General features: G+C 43.5%; 1 protein-coding gene across 1 annotated transcript in view; it reads left to right on the top strand.

Annotated features, from left to right (window-relative positions):
* The window catches only part of LOC123485755 (glycine receptor subunit alpha-3-like), a gene marked incomplete at its 3' end in the record, with an annotated part of 75,691 nt that extends 56,656 nt beyond the window's left edge, over nucleotides 1–19,035 (top strand). The window contains exons 2-5 of the mRNA XM_045216884.1: nucleotides 1,657–1,787; nucleotides 4,864–4,931; nucleotides 15,326–15,549; nucleotides 18,953–19,035. Of these exons, the coding sequence (XP_045072819.1) occupies nucleotides 1,657–1,787; nucleotides 4,864–4,931; nucleotides 15,326–15,549; nucleotides 18,953–19,035 (506 nt within the window). The remainder of the gene's footprint in view (nucleotides 1–1,656; nucleotides 1,788–4,863; nucleotides 4,932–15,325; nucleotides 15,550–18,952) is intronic.
* Nucleotides 19,036–19,343: the final 308 nt, after the last annotated feature.

The raw sequence follows: 19,343 nt of genomic DNA on the forward strand, positions 1-19,343 counted from the left end.
GAAAAAAATATCAAAATCAGGCTGTCTGTGTAGACACAGCCCTAGTGCAGGGCAGGAACTAAACCTGTACACCCTGTGGGTCTCCAAGAACCAGGTTTAAAGCACAACTGATTTCTACCACTCTCCAGGAAAGAACTGCTTGCCTTGTCCTGGGTGTAAGGGCTTAAAGAGAGCACCATCTAACATGTAATCCACTGGGGGGAGCGAGATGCACACGTGCACTGAGCTGTTTCTGCTTAAAGCAAAGGGGGATGGAGTCACAGCAGGATGCATGTAGCTACTGGTACTGCTGGGGACTATCGATCCAACACAGCAAAAAAAGGGACAAAATAAGAAACAGAGACTATCTATATTGTGGCTCACATTATTTAATCATTCCTACATGACCCAGCTCATTTCAGACAATACTTTATATTCTTCCACTACCTGTAATTTTCCTGAAAAGACAGCAAGAGAGCCAAGGCTTTGATGTTTAAATTAGTCATTGGGCTAACGGGGCTATACCATAATGACTCGCAGTCTCGCACTCCCTCGCTCTCTCCCTCTAGCAGGTTTTAGCTTTTACTGCCAACGTGGGTTGACAGCTGTGAATAAATACTGGAGAGAGGATCTTTGTGCTGGCATTGTGATGTGCTAGGGAGGGAGGGAATCTTGGAGTTGAATCACTGTTTATGTTTTGGTGATTGTCCTCTCGCTGTCAACAGTTCTTTTGTTGCAAAGCTATCTTGTCTCATTATAATTTCTATTTTGTTTGTTTGTTTTCAAACCCCCATGCCAAAACTCTGTCTAAAGAGACAAGATGAGGGTTGTGTATGAGGTTTGCTCCGGGCAACGAGCACAAAGGACTTGAGCATATTTGATCAGGTACCCAGGTATTCTCTCAGGGACTGGGGTTTAGCAATAGAGGGCACAGCATTAGACAACGGGTCCCAATCCAATGCATGGTAAATAAGCGTGTCATCCCCTGAGCTTCCCTCTGGATAATGAATAAGGCTTTTAGTGGATGGGATGTCTAGGATGCCGTATCAAATTGATTTTTAACCCTTTCGTTTTTTGCCTTTAGGAAATTCATATTTGACAGCAATTTATATTTCAGCCATGTTCAAATATTTAGTATGGAGCGTTATTGGTGCCATGAAAGACCCCTGTTATATTCAGCTGTTGTATCTAAAGGTTTGCTATAATGATACCCCAACATATGGAGCCTTTTATTGTATTGATACAGTGGAAGTCCAGCAAGAGGAACTACTATTAACAAACACATTAAATATTAGATGGTTCCTATAGCTGTCTGGTCAGCCACTCTGTCTTTCTCTCTCCATCTGTCCCTCACTATCTCACTATCGCCCTCCTCCCTCCCTCCCTCCTCCCACTACCCCCTCTCTTTTCTCTCTGTGAATCTAAACACATTTCTTAAGCCACAAAAGAGAAGTCCTGAATATGCATTATGACTTCAGAAGACATTAGTGGTAGTGTTTACATTAATGGCCTGGGTTACCTCTGCTGTACATTTCAATAAAGTCTGTCTTGTCTCTGTGCGTCTCTTCTCTCTCTCTCTCTCTCTCTCTCTCTCTCTCTCTCTCTCTCTCTCTCTCTCTCTCTCTCTCTCTCTCTCTCTCTCTCTCTCTCTCTCTCTCTCTCTCTCTCTCCTTTTAGTCTGGTGGCATCTAAAGAGCCAGAGAGTCCTCGGGGGAGAGCAGTTCATCCTCCGTCACCCTCCGACTTCTTGGACAAACTCATGGGGAGAACCTCAGGCTATGATGCCAGAATTAGGCCCAACTTTAAAGGTACAGTATAGGCCTACAGTTTGTTTCTGGCCAAAAGTAGAACTGGCAGTTACAAGTCAAATTCAGGCCAAACATTAAATGTAACTTCCTCTTCACCCAATGAGCAAGTCAGTTCATCCTTGGTTCATCAACTGATGTGACATATTTACATAAAGACCCACAATAATCATTTCCAGAAGAAAGTCCCCATAACACCCCCAAAATCCTTTAATTATGTACTGTATTACAAGTAACATCCAACATCACAATGTCAGGTGGCTGTTGGCTACTGACTGAGGCCGAAGTGAATAATTCCTAAAATGGAGTCAGAACAGACGGTGTTTACGCTCTCGTTTAGCCAAGAGGTCCCATCGGTGCTAGTGTTTACCATACAGGGACCGATTGCCTCCAGCCCTGTCCGCCCTGGCAGAGGCCTGCCACTGGGCTGGGAGGTAACAGAATGGGCCTGTCTGGAGGTAAAAGACACGTTCTGTTCCTGTTTGTCACTTTTTATCTTGGCAAACACAGGAATACGAGTCAGATTTGAGTTGCCGTGACTACCCAAACAGAAGTAGGAGTAGAAGGCCAACCACGAATGCTTGCCATCACACTGTTCTGAGCTGTCCTGATTGACATTATGTTGGCCATATTCAATACAATGAGTAAAGGAAGTGTTCATGATAGGATGTGTTTGATGAGGCTATGGTCTAGGGTTTGTTAGCCAATCAAAGTGTGATTCAGCTGAAAGAATAGGACCATCCACAGGGTATGTGATAGATCAGTTGTAGTTGTCACATGTGGCCACATCTATCCACACATTTGAGGAGGAAAGGGAAATGGGGTGGAGTGGTCAGTGGAGCGTTCAGTTGGACCGGCAGAGAGAAACACACACACACACACACAAAATAGACAGCAAAGTGAAAAGCCCACACTCTCCCTCATCTCTCCATTTGTCATCATTGTGAATGACAGAGTCACAGAACGGAAAGCCACAGGAACATGGATCACCCGGCTCTGCTTGACAGCTAGACTCTAGGAAAAAAAATACCTGTCATATCTTATTTTACACGTACTAACCACTTACTGACATCACTGGACATGCTGCTCCAAGTGTATTGCTGTTTCTGTTGTCGGACATGACCAGTGTAGAAAGCATGGTTACAGTTTCTATGCTGGTCATGTACAGTAATACAACAGTGAAAGGACTTGAGAATTTGTCCTTGAGACATGCCAATCATCTTGAATGGAAAAATGTGAAATGTTGAAACGAAATGACAGCTAATGTCTTAATAGCACATTATGGTGTCAGTTGTCAATGATACAGATGTAGGATCTTAATTTGAGCCAGTTTGCTACAGCAGGAAAATAATCCTGCAGCAACAGGAAATGTGAATTGTTATGTGGATTATAATTCATGGACATTATAATGTGGTCATAACACTGTCATGACACATATATTTAGACCTGTTGTGACATATATTGCATTATTTTATGGCTGGTTATGACACCTACATAAGAGTGTCAAAACCCACAAAACCTACCACACAAGGCAAAATATTCCATTACACCATAGCCTGTTTGTAAACAGTATGTTATATAACATTATGTTATATTCCATTCCGAGTGTCCAGAGCTGTGCCCTAGCCGAGCCCTGAGAGCCCCCAACCCGCTTACCTCAGCAAGGATCGGCTGAGTGACGTATGGATTTATACGGATTCATCCACATTCTCTTACTTCACACTTTGTGTCAGTTCCAGTTCTACTGATTACATATAGCCTGGGTCCTTGTTTCTAATTGGCAAGAGAGCAGAAACAGACTGGCACCCAGGCTAGATTACATAATGTTTATCAAGGAAACAACCGTTAAAGGGATAGTTCAGGCAAAATCTATATTTGGGTGGAATTACCCTTACCTATAAAATAGAATCCACAATTGTTTACTTCTGCCACAGCCAGGAGCTAGCATTATTAGCGTTGTGAAAATTCATGAATGTAAACAGCGGCACCAATGTTAGCAAAGCTTCATTGCAAGCCGAAACGTCCTCACAAACACTTTAAACTAAGTTTGGTAGTTGGTGAAATTCGTAGGGATTATTTATCGTTCAAACTGCTGAAATAGTCTCTGGAATGTTGTCACTCAAAACTGGAACTATTTCCTTGTGTAGTCTCACAGCCGCATCTGTTTCTGTTTGCTGTAACATGGACAATAAAGCTGTATTGTACTGTATTGTATTCCATATTGAATTATCATTGTAATTGCGCACAAATTGATGTCGGACATGCACCTACCCCAATGCTCTGTTGCTTATGACTGGGATGAATGCAGGAGCAGATTTCAGGAGCAGGACAAGACACCCTCTTTTTTGAGGGTAAATTGACACAAGTTCAGTTCTGCAAGTTATAAAAAACATTACTGTAAATAATGTATTACAACAACAACAAAGGACTTAAGAAACATACTGTTGACAAACAGGCTATGGTGTAATGGAATGTTTTGCCTTGACACTTTTATGTAGGTGTCATAACCAGCCATAAAATAACGCAATATATGTCACAACAGATATAAATATATGGGTCATGACAGTGTTATGACATATTATGACATGGTTATGACCGTGTCATAACGTATTATGATGCTCGCTGTCAAGTAAAGTGTTACTGACATTTCTAAGAGGAAATTACAGACTTCAAAAGCCCTTTTAAACCTAAAATACAGTATAAGTTTAAAATGTCCTGCATTGTGGGAAAGTTCTCCTGCAACAGGTGATCAAATTAAGATCCCACATCTGTAGGTTGGCATGTATTTTGTTTTGAGGGAAAAAACTGATAATTTATCAAGAATGGGAAGTAGATTAAGATATATGAATGCCTCCAGGGCTACAAGGCTATGCAGGATCTATTCGATTACATCATGTATAAGGCCATCATGGCGTGGATTGATGGAACCACGGTTTTAAATATTCATTGAGGCGTTTAAGTGAAGAACCATGTTTCTCAAAGACATTGAATAATGCCTGTATATCTATTTCTATCCCTACCTGCCTTAACCTACTTTGAAGCTATATCATATTTCCTAATGCTATTTTCCTCTCTCTAGGTCCTCCTGTGAACGTATCATGCAACATATTCATCAACAGCTTTGGCTCCATAGCTGAGACTACAATGGTACGTATATATTCACATATATACATTTACTGGCTTCATTCCAGTCAATGTCAAACAAATGTATTTGAAAGTCAATTAAATCCACAGGGTAGCATTGCCAAACGATGATAAACAGTGTGACAACGGGATATTTAGTTGTCGATGGGGTCAGTGAGCGTCAGGGACATACAGCAGTGTAGCCTAAGCCATGCCTGGAAGGTACTGTATGATTCATCGTATACCCCTGTCTTCATTTCCCATGCATCGCATGTGTGGTGTGTGTAGCATGGGGGTAGTGTGTGTAATGTGGTGTGTGTAGTGCAGGGGTAGTGTGTGTAACGTGGTGTGTGTAGCGTGGGGGTAGTGTGTGTAATGTGGTGTGTGTAGCGCAGGGGTAGTGTGTGTAATGTGGTGTGTGTAGCATGGGGGTAGTGTGTGTAACGTGGTGTGTGTAGCGCAGGGGTAGTGTGTGTAACGTGGTGTGTGTAGCGCAGGGGTAGTGTGTGTGTAACCTGCCGGCCTGCTACCACCCCAGGCCCAGGATTAGGGCCTGCATGTGCCTCCCGGGGTAGTGTCAGTGAGCAGGCTACAGGACGGAGTACACACTCACAGTCTCTGTGTCTCACACACTAACACGCACACTCACTCACTCTCTCACACACACACACGCACACACACACACACACACACTGATAATGTCGACAAGGAAACATCATAACGCAGAGTGTTTCTCGGGCCTAACATCTCTCAGACCTCCTCTCCACTCTCTCCTGGGGAGAATCTCTTACGTAAGAAGCCATTTCCCTTCTCTCTCCTCTCCCACCGAACAGATGAATTAATTAAGCACCATTAAGCTATTAGTGAGGGTACTTTACTGAAACAGTACAATATACATCCCCCTGAATAAGATATCATTTTATAAGAGGGTGTTTACTATTTTAATATGATAATGAATGTCCCTGCTGGAAAGGTTGTTTCTTAAAGATAAAGGTTGTATTTTGTTGTGCGTCTGTGATGTGGATCAGAGATGAAGTTGATGGGTTTGGATGGGGAATGGAATTAAAGGACTAGACAATGGATCCCCTGGAGCAAGGCTTTGAATTAATACTGAAAGGCACAGACACAATGGCATAGGCACGCATGCACACACTCTCACATACTTGCACACATGCGCGCACACAAACCACCAGATGTGAAGACTTTGCGCTAACTTTGCAGTGACGCGTCCTCTTGTCACTCTCTCTCCCTTTCTTTCTCTCTTCTCTCTCTCTCTCTCTCTCTCTCTCTCTCTCTCTCTCTCTCTCTCTCTCTCTCTCTCTCTCTCTCTCTCTCTCTCTCTGTCTGTCTGTCACACACACACTCAAAGCCCTGTCACCTGCCTCCCCGTCCCCGGTCTGGTCTGAATAAGTCATTGGCTCAGGAAGCGGACACACAGGCTCTCAAGTCATTACCACTGACGAGACAAGGAGAACACACACACACTCACACTCACACACACACACACACACACACCACTGCGAGGCTTCCTGCTTTATAGATACCCAACCAGCAGGCACCTCACAGATCATTCAGCAATTACAGAACTACTTTAGGAACCACAGACCCAGTGGTGGTTGTAGAAGTACAGGTCTCTCTCTATCTTTCCCTCTGGATTAAATAATCAATACACCCAAATGGAATCTGGTCAGTGAAGCTAGACATAAAGATGGGGGATGATTTAAAAGACAAGTGGGCTTGAAGTGGTTCTTGTGCTTTGGGTAGTTTCTTATGAGTCGATGTCGATGGAAATGCTTTTACCACGACCCATAAAGGATTAGAATTGGCTCATTGGCTTTGACTCTGGTTGAAGTTTTGCAAGTCTATATTGAAAAGTGACATGCATTTGAGTGATATAGTTTTGATAATGTGGTGTTTTTATGATTACCCCTTTATGGATGTACAAAGGTGACAAATGATGATGAAGTCATCTGAAGCTAAGTGAGAAAACAGAAGTGAATACGAATCCATTTGGGATTGATGGAGTGATGTGATAAGTCTGATGGTGAAAGAGGACAAAATGGAGGGAGAGTAGCCTCCAATATATTTGAAGAGGGATGGCATGGAAAGAGTGAGAAAATGGAGGGATCTCACAGTTCAGTGTGTCTGGGGGTGGGGGAGAGGGGTGTGAGAGGATGTGCAGTGAATGACAGAGGAGTCATGTGCAGTGAATGACAGAGGAGTCTTGTGCAGTGAATGACAGAGGAGTCATGTGCAGTGAATGACAGAGGAGTCATGTGCAGTGAATGACAGAGGAGTCATGTGCAGTGAATGACAGAGGAGTCATGTGCAGTGAATGACAGAGGAGTCTTGTGCAGTGAATGACAGAGGAGTCATGTGCAGTGAATGACAGAGGAGTCATGTGCAGTGAATGACAGAGGAGTCATGTGCAGTGAATGACAGAGGAGTCATGTGCAGTGAATGACAGAGGAGTCTTGTGCAGTGAATGACAGAGGAGCCATGCTAGAGATAAGGGAGAAAAATAGAGAGAGCAAAAGATAGGAGAGGGGGATCATTCTCTTTGCCGGCCTCCTCCGTAGCAGCAGCCCTGCTCCCACCAGCACCATCTGTCCTCCTCCACAACCACAACCACAACCGGACACAAAGGGAGATGATGTAACATTGGCCAGGAGCAGAGAGAAAGACAGAGAGAGAGAGGGGGGGGGATACAGAGACACATTACTGAAGAGCACTAAGGCCTGACCCACAAGGCGTAGCTCATGGCCCATCACAGGGACAAGGTTTAATTCAGAGACAGACCGAGAGTAGGTGGGTTAAGCTTGTTTGAACTACAGGGAGAGAGTGGATTGGAGCATTCTGTTTACAAGGGAGACATAGAAAGATTTGATGTATTTCTGTGGGGATTTTTTCTGGGTCTGATTTGATTAGATTAGACTTGAAAAGGACTCTGACCCTGTGTAGCTCTGATTCCTTCCCAGCAGCAGCATACCTTTCTGACTGTCACATTCCTTCTGTTAGCACAGTGCTGCTTTGACATGGGGATTGAACTGCCAGTGATGGATGGAAACATTGTGTCATAGAGTACAAAGGGGGAGGCTACCAATTCTTATTTACTATAGCGTGTATGTGTGTGTGTGTGTGTGTGTGTGTGTGTGTGTGTGTGTGTGTGTGTGTGTGTGTGTGTGTGTGTGTGTGTGTGTGTGTGTGTGTGTGTGTGTGTGTGTGTGTGTGTGTGTGTGTGTGTGTGTCCATCCTCCCCCCTCATCTCATCCATCGAGGGTTGATATGACAGGTCAGATCTGAGAATAAAGCTCAGTGGTCAATCCTATAGTACCAAAGGATTTAAAGCTATAGCGACCACATTAAAGATGGCAACTGTGTTAGTCTTAGGACCAGTGCGTCAATCTAAGTAACATCATTCAAAATCCGTCAGTTCAAGCTAGAGATATCAGTTTTGCATGGACTGAGTCTCAATCAACCGCATGCGATTATGTCGGCCTTCCGTATCTGCGGTGGAAGGTGACCGAGTTACATCAGTGTTTGTCAGACCATGAGACATCCCGAATCTCGGTCCTCTCACAAAAACGTCTGTTTTTGAAGGTAACCCGGTACCAGTTTTAAATAAGTATGGAGGGAGTTTTGTGCCAACAAAAAAGGGGTTAAATATGTGTCCATGTAGAGCTGGAGGAGGCAAGCCCTCTTGCCGCGCTTTTCCGGCACCTTCCCTGTTGGGAGGCTAATGGAGCCCAGCTGAGGGTAATAAGTCAATCAAGTGTGTGATTGGCTGGACAATCAGCCCCAACAGTTGATTAGGCTGCTGCTGCTCCCGTTCGGGGGAGAGGACTGGAGACCGAAGCAGACAGGTTGGGGCTGAAAGACTCTCAGTTTAAGATAGCCTTTGTTATTTGTCAGCATTTCTGTTCGTCAATTATAAAATAAAACCTAAGTTTACTCTGCCTCACTGAGCCTCTCCCCAGGCTCTGTCACAGTCCAAAAAAACAGAAATATTTCCTGAGCTTTCTTCTAGATGCACTGTAGGACAGACACTTCAATTCCTTATGATGTATTTTTGGACTTTCTGTTTTTCCATTTCTGAATGTGTTTCTCAATGTGTTTCTATGGGCTATAGTATTAAAGGACAAAGTAGAACCCCCCCCCCAAAAGGCTTTGACTTTTAGAGGTTATTAAGAGCATATACCAAGCAGCAACCACGTGGACACAACACATACACTGAGTGTACAGACATTAAGGACACCTACACTTTCCATGAAGTAGACTGACCAGGTGAATCCAGGTGAAATCCTTTATTGATATCACTTAATCAGTGTAGATGAAGGGGAGGAGACGGGTTAAAGAAGGATTTTTTTGCCTTGAGACAATTGAGACATGGATTGTGTATGTGTGCCATTCAGAGGTGGAATGGGCAAGACAAAAGATTTAAGTGGCATTGAAAGTAGTAGGTGCCAGGCGTACTGGTTTGAGTGTATCGTGAACTGCAACGCTGTTGTGTTTTTCACGCACAACAGTTTCCTGTGTGCATCAAGAATGGTCCACCACCCAAAGGACATCCAGCCAACTTGACACAACCGTGGGAAGCATTGGAGTCAACATGGGCCAGCATCCCTGTGGAACGCTTTCAACAACTTGTAGAGTCCATGCCCCGACAATTTGAGGTTATTCTGAGGGCAAAAGGGAATATTATGAAGGTGTTCCTAATTTGTACACTCAGTGTATATGATGTCATGCTACATAAGTTGAGGTTTGCATCATCGGTTGAATTCTGGAATCTACCACTTCTAGTAACATGTGCCCTAGCTTACAACCGTGAAGGTATGGTGGCTTGTTTGTTTGTTATGATAGGGCACACATTTTCCCTGACCTGGAAAAACTCCTGGCCCTAGTTAGACTGTATTTGCTCTTTGACTTCTTTCCTTAAGTTAAGTGTTGTTAGTTCAGGTCAGCGGGTCAGCAGTTCAATCTGTGAGTGCTGTGCCTTCCAGTCAGTCAGTGATGCAGTAACATAGGAGGCTTCTCAGGAGAGTGTTCCACTATGTCTGGTGGTTCCACTGTGTCCGGTGGTTCTTCCTGCTTATACCACAGATTACCTGTGCTCAACTAAACACGTTTGTGCCGCTGTGCCCACAGCCATGAGTTGTGTTCCTCACTGGGACACACACATGGAAAGGTGCTCACAACGACAGCAGATGTATGTCGGGAGTTGTGGTTGAGTGGGTATTGGGTATCATGTTGAGATGGAAGTGTGTGTGCCCTCGGAGATCCGCCCGACCTGTAAATAACATTTAGGGCTGTGGGTTACGTAAGCAACATTCTTGACAGGAGGATGACACTAATTATCTAGAGTGGTTGGTTTGGTTTTTTCTTCTAGTTTTGCCCTTGTTTATTAAAGAGGCGAGAGTGATATGGTACATGGTCACATGGTAGACTAGAGTGACATGGTAGACTAGAGTTACATGGTGACATGGTAGACTAGAGTTACATGGTCACATGGTAGACTAGAGTTACATGGTAGACTAGAGTGACATGGTAGACTAGAGTTACATGGTCACATGGTAGACTAGAGTTACATGGTGACATGGTAGATCAGAGTGACATGGTAGATCAGAGTGACATGGTAGACTAGAGTGACATGGTCACATGGTAGACTAGAGTTACATGGTAGACTAGAGTTACATGGTCACATGGTAGACTAGAGTGACATGGTAGACTAGAGTTACATGGTAGACTAGAGTTACATGGTGACATGGTAGACTAGAGTTACATGGTCACATGGTAGACTAGAGTTACATGGTCACATGGTAGACTAGAGTTACATGGTGACATGGTAGACTAGAGTGACATGGTAGACTAGAGTTACATGGTAGACTAGAGTTACATGGTAGACTAGAGTTACATGGTGACATGGTAGACTAGAGTGACATGGTAGACTAGAGTTACATGGTAGACTAGAGTTACATGGTCACATGGTAGACTAGAGTTACATGGTAGACTAGAGTTACATGGTAGACTAGAGTTACATGGTCACATGGTAGACTAGAGTTACATGGTGACATGGTAGATCAGAGTGACATGGTAGATCAGAGTTACATGGTCACATGGTAGACTAGAGTGACATGGTAGACTAGAGTTACATGGTCACATGGTAGACTAGAGTTACATGGTGACATGGTAGATCAGAGTGACATGGTAGATCAGAGTGACATGGTAGACTAGAGTTACATGGTCACATGGTAGACTAGAGTGACATGGTTACATGGTAGACTAGAGTGACATGGTCACATGGTAGACTAGAGTTACATGGTAGACTAGAGTTACATGGTAGACTAGAGTTACATGGTCACATGGTAGACTAGAGTTACATGGTGACATGGTAGATCAGAGTGACATGGTAGACTAGAGTTACATGGTCACATGGTAGACTAGAGTGACATGGTTACATGGTAGACTAGAGTGACATGGTCACATGGTAGACTAGAGTTACATGGTAGACTAGAGTTACATGGTAGACTAGAGTTACATGGTCACATGGTAGACTAGAGTTACATGGTCACATGGTAGACTAGAGTTACATGGTGACATGGTAGATCAGAGTGACATGGTAGATCAGAGTTACATGGTAGACTAGAGTTACATGGTCACATGGTAGACTAGAGTTACATGGTAGACTAGAGTTACATGGTCACATGGTAGACTAGAGTTACATGGTGACATGGTAGATCAGAGTGACATGGTAGATCAGAGTTACATGGTAGACTAGAGTTACATGGTCACATGGTAGACTAGAGTTACATGGTAGACTAGAGTTACATGGTCACATGGTAGACTAGAGTTACATGGTAGACTAGAGTTACATGGTCACATGGTAGACTAGAGTTACATGGTAGACTAGAGTTACATGGTCACATGGTAGACTAGAGTTACATGGTAGACTAGAGTTACATGGTCACATGGTAGACTAGAGTTACATGGTAGACTAGAGTTACATGGTCACATGGTAGACTAGAGTTACATGGTAGACTAGAGTTACATGGTAGACTAGAGTTACATGGTAGACTAGAGTTACATGGTCACATGGTAGACTAGAGTTACATGGTAGACTAGAGTTCAGTGGCGGCTCCTGAAAAAATTCTCAGGAGGGGCAATTTTTCTGATGATTTAGGTGACCTACACACATTTTTAAAAAGATATGTCCAGCAACAACATGAAGACAGGGGCAGCATATAAGTCAATACCAGAATCATTTATTGACTGATCTCAGGGAGTGCTCCTAATCTCAGCTTGTTACCTGTATAAAAGACACCTGTCCACAGAAGCAATCATACAATCAGATTCCAAACTCTCCACCATGGCCAAGACCAAAGAGCTCTCCAAGGATGTCAGGGACAAGATTGGAGACCTACACAAGGCTGGAATAATAATAATAATAATAATAATATGCCATTTAGCAGACGCTTTTATCCAAAGCGACTTACAGTCATGCGTGCATACATTTTTGTGTATGGGTGGTCCCGGGATCGAACCCACTACCTTGGCGTTACAAGCCGTGCTCTACCAGCTGAGCTACAGAAAGTGGATACTCATGGATGCGCATCGCAATGTGTAAAATGTCAACACAATTGGAGACACCACGTCATTTTTGGAGACATGTTATTGACAGTAAACTATTGTAGATGCGACTGCTAACTAAATAAAACATTTTAGCTGGCTAGCTAATCATCTTAGCTAAATGTGGGGCAAACAATTCAGTTATTTACCGTTAATTTGAGGGATTGGGGTGAAAGAAATCGAGTTACATAGTGATACTTTACGATATACTGTATTGACAATATCGCAATATAACCATATCCACCCTGTCCAAAGTCTCTACTTGGTCTCAGTTCTCCAGTAAACTTGTGATTATCAACACTAACCTCATCGTTGTGGCGGCGAGGACAGCTAGCCTGTATCCCTCATCCAGTTGAGTGGCAATGTTATTTTTCGTTCGTACCATTTTTTGGAAAATCCTCGGGTGTAGGACTTCCCCCTTTAGTAGAAACCTGTTGAATTATTAAATTTGGTCTGGGAGGTCCTAATTGTTTCGTTAGCAATTTATCTTCATTTGTTCGCCGACAAAAAGGAACTTCTTTCAAAGACACAATCGAGTTGGACTGAAGCCTAGCCATTTTGATAGTAGTGAATTGATTGAGGCTGCTACCCGGTTTTTTCTTAGTTACGTTCATTCATGGTTACGTTACGTATGACGAAAAGCGCGTAAGTGCAAGCCCTCAGACACCCATAGAGATTGTATTGAAAGCTCTGAAATTTGAAAAAATAGATTTTACATGGGAGTCTATGACAGACTTCTGGGCGATTTTCAACCTGACTGAAATCGCCCCCAAAAGTGGGGGGCCATTTGAAGCTACCGACTTTACCCTGATTGGACATTTAGTGGCACTGTGGCAGATCAGGCGTCTAGATTACAACACTGATAACTACTGTTGCCGTGATATAATTGATTAGGAAAAAAATCCCTTCCTTTTCCCGTTTGGCAGTGCGTCGCCCATATCGCCCTATTGAACACACCGCCCCTGCTAGAGTTACATGGTAGACTAGAGTTACATGGTCACATGGTAGACTAGAGTTACATGGTAGACTAGAGTTACATGGTATTTCTGGAAGAACATCTTAAACAAAAGTAGAGACTGTGTCAGTCTCATGTCAGACAAGTGTACCATAGGACCTCAAATGGGCCCTTATAGACTACAGTATGTTTGTGTGTTTCTATAAGAAGGACTAGCGATGGACTGAGTATTGCAGAAAACATTTGGGACGATCACCACTGCTAGATATCTTCCAGATGGGTGGGAGGCCCTGTCCGCTCATCACAGATTAGAGAAAAAAAGGATGTTTGAATAAGCGACGAAATCCCACAGCTTTTCGCAAGCACCAGTGACAGTTTAATGAAAAGTGAACTCCGAAATGTGAGGTGTGTTGCCTTATTCAGTGTGTGTCAGAGAGCGGGAGAGAGCATTATTCATGATCAGCTGCTGAACGAAAACACATTCTGGAACTCCCATTAGCAGCTGATTTGGGATCAGCTCTCCCTAGCCGAGTCCTAACGTTAACCATTATGAATACTAACAACTACACAGGCCCTGGACCATAACCATGAACAAAACAAACACTGTCATGCCTAATCAAACATATCCCAATATTACCACCTGTCTTTTAGATATTGTCATTCCATTTTAAGTTAGGAGTTCTAATGGTAATAGTACACCATCTGTTTGATAGCAGGAGAGCTGCTGTACTGACGTTGTCTCTCCAAACAGCAGATGCCTTCAGAAGGGATATGCCAGTCCTTTTCTCTCCACTGCACTTTATGTAACATCTACTCTAAATGTTAATGGAAAATCGAATAAAAACAAATAAAAAATGTATTACGTTTTCGCCCGGCTAAAGTAGACAAGATATGTAATTACAGCTGGGTATTTGCTCAGCAACACTGGTAAGAAGGCAATTTATATTGTTGTATCCCCTAAAATTAAGTATGATTTATTTATATATGTATATATAAATATATCATCTACTTGAAGGTAAACAAAGGCTGAAACAGATGTTTATTGTTGGAACGTTAATTTAAAAAAGTTATTCCTGAAGTGCCTTTAGGCCAAGTGAATTTTGACAGGGCTTTTTCCCCTATGGAACATAAAGTCTGTGCACTACTATACATGGATTCAACTGGACAGGGCATGGGCCGTACACGATTGGTGATATAAGGGACATTATTAATATGCAAATCCCTATAAAATATGAATCAGCTTATTAGAAAGCCACCGTGGCGTGTGGCTAAGTGACAGTGACATGAGCACAGCGAACAGGGAAACGAATTGATAGAACAGGGGAGTTGATCCCGAAGCACCAGAGGCACCCGACGATCCGGTCCCCACCCTATTGGGACTCCATGGTCATCTCTGCCTTGGTTCATTGGTGTCAGTCTCTGAACATCAGCAGGGACCACCAGGATCTTAGAGGGGGGGATACAGTACTGACTTCGGGTCCCCAAAGTGTCACCACCATATGGGGACTTCGCGCCCCTGTAGGTGCCCCTCTGCCTGGTTCATTGGTGTCCGCTCCATGAGCATCAGCTGGGACCACCAGGACCCTAAACTCAGACCTCTGGGGGAATGTGATGAATGCAGAGCGGGAGGACACAGTACTGTAGCTCAGTGTACCATGTTAAAACCCTGCAGTCAACTGCAAATGACAGCCTGTCACTAATTCCCTACGCCTCCCTCCCTCTCCCTCTCCCTCTCCCTCTCCCTCTCCCTCTCCCTCTCCTTCCCCTCCCTCTCCCCTCCCTCTCCCTCCCCCCCCCCCCCCTCCCTCTCCCTCTCCCTCTCCCTCCCTCCATCTACCAGGACTACAGAGTGAACATCTTCCTCCGTCAAAAGTGGAACGACCCCAGGTTAGCGTACACAGAGTACCCCGACGGTTCTCTGGACCTGGACCCCTCTATGTTGGACTCTATCTGGAAACCTGACTTGTTCTTCGCCAATGAGAAAGGGGCCCATTTCCACGAAGTCACCACAGACAACAAGCTGTTAAGAATATTCAAGAATGGCAACGTCCTCTATTCTATACGGTGAGTGTGTACAATATGGAGCACACTAACACCCTTTTCACATTATACTAACTTAACCAAACTGTCCTGGCGCTGATATTTCCATCAACTGTTGTGGATTCATTACCAGGCTAGCTCAGTACAGCTTGGTTTGGCTCGGCTCGGTTTGGATCAGTAGTGTGAAAAACCCTCAAGAGGTGTGGGCCTAACCATCATCAAATGACCATCTTACATTGATACATCAAACAAGCTCCCACCCACTCAAATGTTTTATCACATAATCAGCCTATAGGCCCTTCTAATGGCCCAACGCTAAACATTCAATCCACTACACTCTTTAGAAAAAAAGGTACTATCTAGAATCTGATAGGGTTCTTCGGCTGTCCACATAGGAGAACCCTTAGAAAAAAGCATTTTGGTTCCAGGTAAAACCGTTTTGGTTCCAGGTAGAACCCTATTGGGTTATTTGTGGAACCCTTGCCCCAGAGGGTTCTACATGGAACCCAAAAGAGTTCTACCTGGAACCTGGAACTAAAAAAGGTTCTCGTATGGGGACAGCCGAAGAACCCTTTGGAACCCTCTTTTTTCTAAGAGAGTACTGACAAAAAATGCTCTGCCACACCATCAATCAAGCTGGGACACTTCTCATCTTCTGTCGTTAAACATAAAGCCATAGTGGGGGGGGTGTCACAATGATGTGTAAATCTCAAGGCGGAGCGGTGAATTGCTGGCAGCTTTGAGTCGATGGTACCAGTCGGGTTGAGTTATGGAATTGTGTAGTGGCGGGCCATAGAAAATCTGCAATGGAAGGCTGAGAGGATATGACATGACGGACGGAGGGATCCCCCGGCTATGGAGTCCATCCGCAGCCTCCAGGGTGGGAGGATGTCATTAAAACATGTCCAATATGCAGCCGTCAGCCTTCTTCATTTTGTCTCTATCCTTTTGCTCATTCTTTTGTTCTCTCTCCTCCGACTGGATGTCTTCTCTCTCCATCCCTCTCTCTCTCTCTCTATCCTTCTCTCGCTCAAATTTTTTTCATTCTTCATTCTCTCTGCCTCTCTCTCTCTCTCTCTCTCTCTCTCTCTCTCTCTCTCTCTCTCTCTCTCTCTCTCTCTCTCTCTCTCTCTCTTCTCTCTATCTCTTTCTCTGTCTCCTAACTGCTCATCCCAACACAGAGCCCACAGTCTCTGAGGAAGGCATTGGCCTGTCTTGTTGTTTCTATCCTCTTTGGTGTTTCACCAGCTGGTTTACAGCACTGCTGGTTTACAGCACTACTGTTTCAACACTGAGCCAAGTTCACTTGGTACTTGACAGGATTTGTCCAGGCATGATACAGTGGGGAAAAAAAGTATTTAGTCAGCCACCAATTGTGCAAGTTCTCCCACATAAAAAGATGAGAGAGGCCTGTAATTTTCATCATAGGTACACGTCAACTATGACAGACAAATTGAGGAAAAAAAATCCAGAAAATCACATTGTAGGATTTTTAATGAATTTATTTGCAAATTATGGTGGAAAATAAGTATTTGGTCACCTACAAACAAGCAAGATTTCTGGCTCTCACAGACCTGTAACTTCTTCTTTAAGAGGCTCCTCTGTCCTCCACTGGTTACCTGTATTAATAGCACCTGTTTGAACTTTTATCAGTATAAAAGACACCTGTCCACAACCTCAAACAGTCACACTCCAAACTCCACTATGGCCAAGACCAAAGAGCTGTCAAAGGACACCAGAAACAAAATTGTAGACCTGCACCAGGCTGGGAAGACTGAATCTGCAATAGGTAAGCAGCTTGGTTTGAAGAAATCAACTGTGGGAGCAATTATTAGAAAATGGAAGACATACAAGACCACTGATAATATCCCCTCGATCGGGGCTCCACGCAAGATCTCACCCCGTGGGGGTCAAAATGATCACAAGAACGGTGAGCAAAAATCCCAGAACCACACGGGGGACCTAGTGAATGACCGCAGAGAGCTGGGACCAAAGTAACAAAGCACCATCAGTAACACACTACGCGCCAGGGACTCAAATCCTGCAGTGCGAGACGTGTCCCCCTGCTTAAGCCAGTACATGTCCAGGCCCATCTGAAGTTTGCTAGAGTGCATTTTGATGATCCAGAAGAGGATTGGGAGAATATCATATGGTCAGATGAAACCAAAATAGAACTTTTTTGGTAAAAACTCAACTCGTCGTGTTTGGAGGACAAAGAATGCTGAGTTGCATCCAAAGAACACCATACCTACTGTGAAGCATGGGGGTGGAAACATCATGCTTTGGGGCTGTTTTTTCTGCAAAGGGACCAGGACGACTGATCCGTGTAAAGGAAAGAATGAATGGGGCCATGTATCGTGAGATTTTGAGTGAAAACCTCCTTCCATCAGCAAGGGCATTGAAGATGAAACGTGGCGGGTCTTTCAGCATGACAATGATCCCAAACACACCGCCCGGGCAACGAAGGAGTGGCTTTGTAAGAAGCATTTCAAGGTCCTGGAGTGGCCCTAGCCTGTCTCCAGATCTCAACCCCATAGAAGATCTTTGGAGGGAGTTGAAAGTCCGTGTTGCCCAGTACAGCCCCAAAACATCACTGCTCTAGAGGAGATTCTGCATGGAGGAATGGGCCAAAATACCAGCAACAGTGTGTGAAAACCTTGTGAAGACTTACAGAAAACGTTTGACCTGTGTCATTGCCAACAAAGGGTATATAACAAAGTATTGAGAAACTTTTGTTATTGACCAAATACTTATTTTCCACCATAATTTGCAAATAAATTCATTAAAAATCCTACAATATGATTTCCCTGGATTTGTTTTTCTCATTTTGTCTGTCATAGTTGACGTGTACCTGATGAAAATTACAGGCCTCTTCATCTTTTTTAAGTGGGAGAACTTGCACAATTGGTGGCTGACTAAATACTTTTTTTTCCCCACTGTACATTTGAATGTACACTCTTAGAAAAAAAGGTTTCCAAAGCGGTTCTTCGGCTGCCCCCATAAGAAAGCCTTTTTCGTTCCAGGTAGAACTCTTTTGGGTTCCATGTTGAACCCTCTGTGTAAAGGGTTCTACATGTAACTCAAAAGGGTTCTACTTGGAACCAAAACGGTTCTACCTGGAACCAAAAAGGTTTCTTCGAAGGGTTCTCCAATGGGGACAGCTGAAGAACACCTTTTTTTCTAAGAGTGTAGGTTAGCAGAAATCCTGCTAACACTTAATGTGATGGGTATCTTCATAAAGGACTTCAAAACACATTCATAACCAATACTTAACACATTCATAAGGCACGTGATAATGGTGATGAATATGCAAAGGCGTTATGAATGCCTAATGTTTAGCCCCTTTCAAGTCAAACGATACCTATGCCTTATAGTTGTGATATATACTCAAATGTTTTTATTTTCTATTGTCTATCTGTTTTTACAGATTGACATTAACCCTTTCCTGTCCGATGGACCTGAAGAACTTCCCCATGGACGTACAGACGTGTATCATGCAGCTAGAGAGCTGTGAGTGAAGCACTATAGTATTACTGTAGTAATACTGCAGTATTTAGTATATTATCCACCCATTATAGCCCTGTGACTACAGTATCCATCTGTGAGTACAGAACAGTACCATACAGTTCATTCAAAGTATTCAGACCCCTTCACTTTTTCCACATTTTGTTACGTTACAGCCTTATCATAAATGGATGAAATCATTTATTTTCATCATCAATCTACACACAATACCCATAATGACAAAGCAAAAACAGTTGTTTTTTTTATGTTTGCAAATTTATACAAAATAAAAAACAGAAATACCTTATTTACGT

The sequence above is a fragment of the Coregonus clupeaformis genome, unplaced genomic scaffold (genome assembly GCF_020615455.1).
Source record: "Coregonus clupeaformis isolate EN_2021a unplaced genomic scaffold, ASM2061545v1 scaf0840, whole genome shotgun sequence".
Classification (NCBI taxonomy): Eukaryota; Metazoa; Chordata; class Actinopteri; order Salmoniformes; family Salmonidae; genus Coregonus; species Coregonus clupeaformis.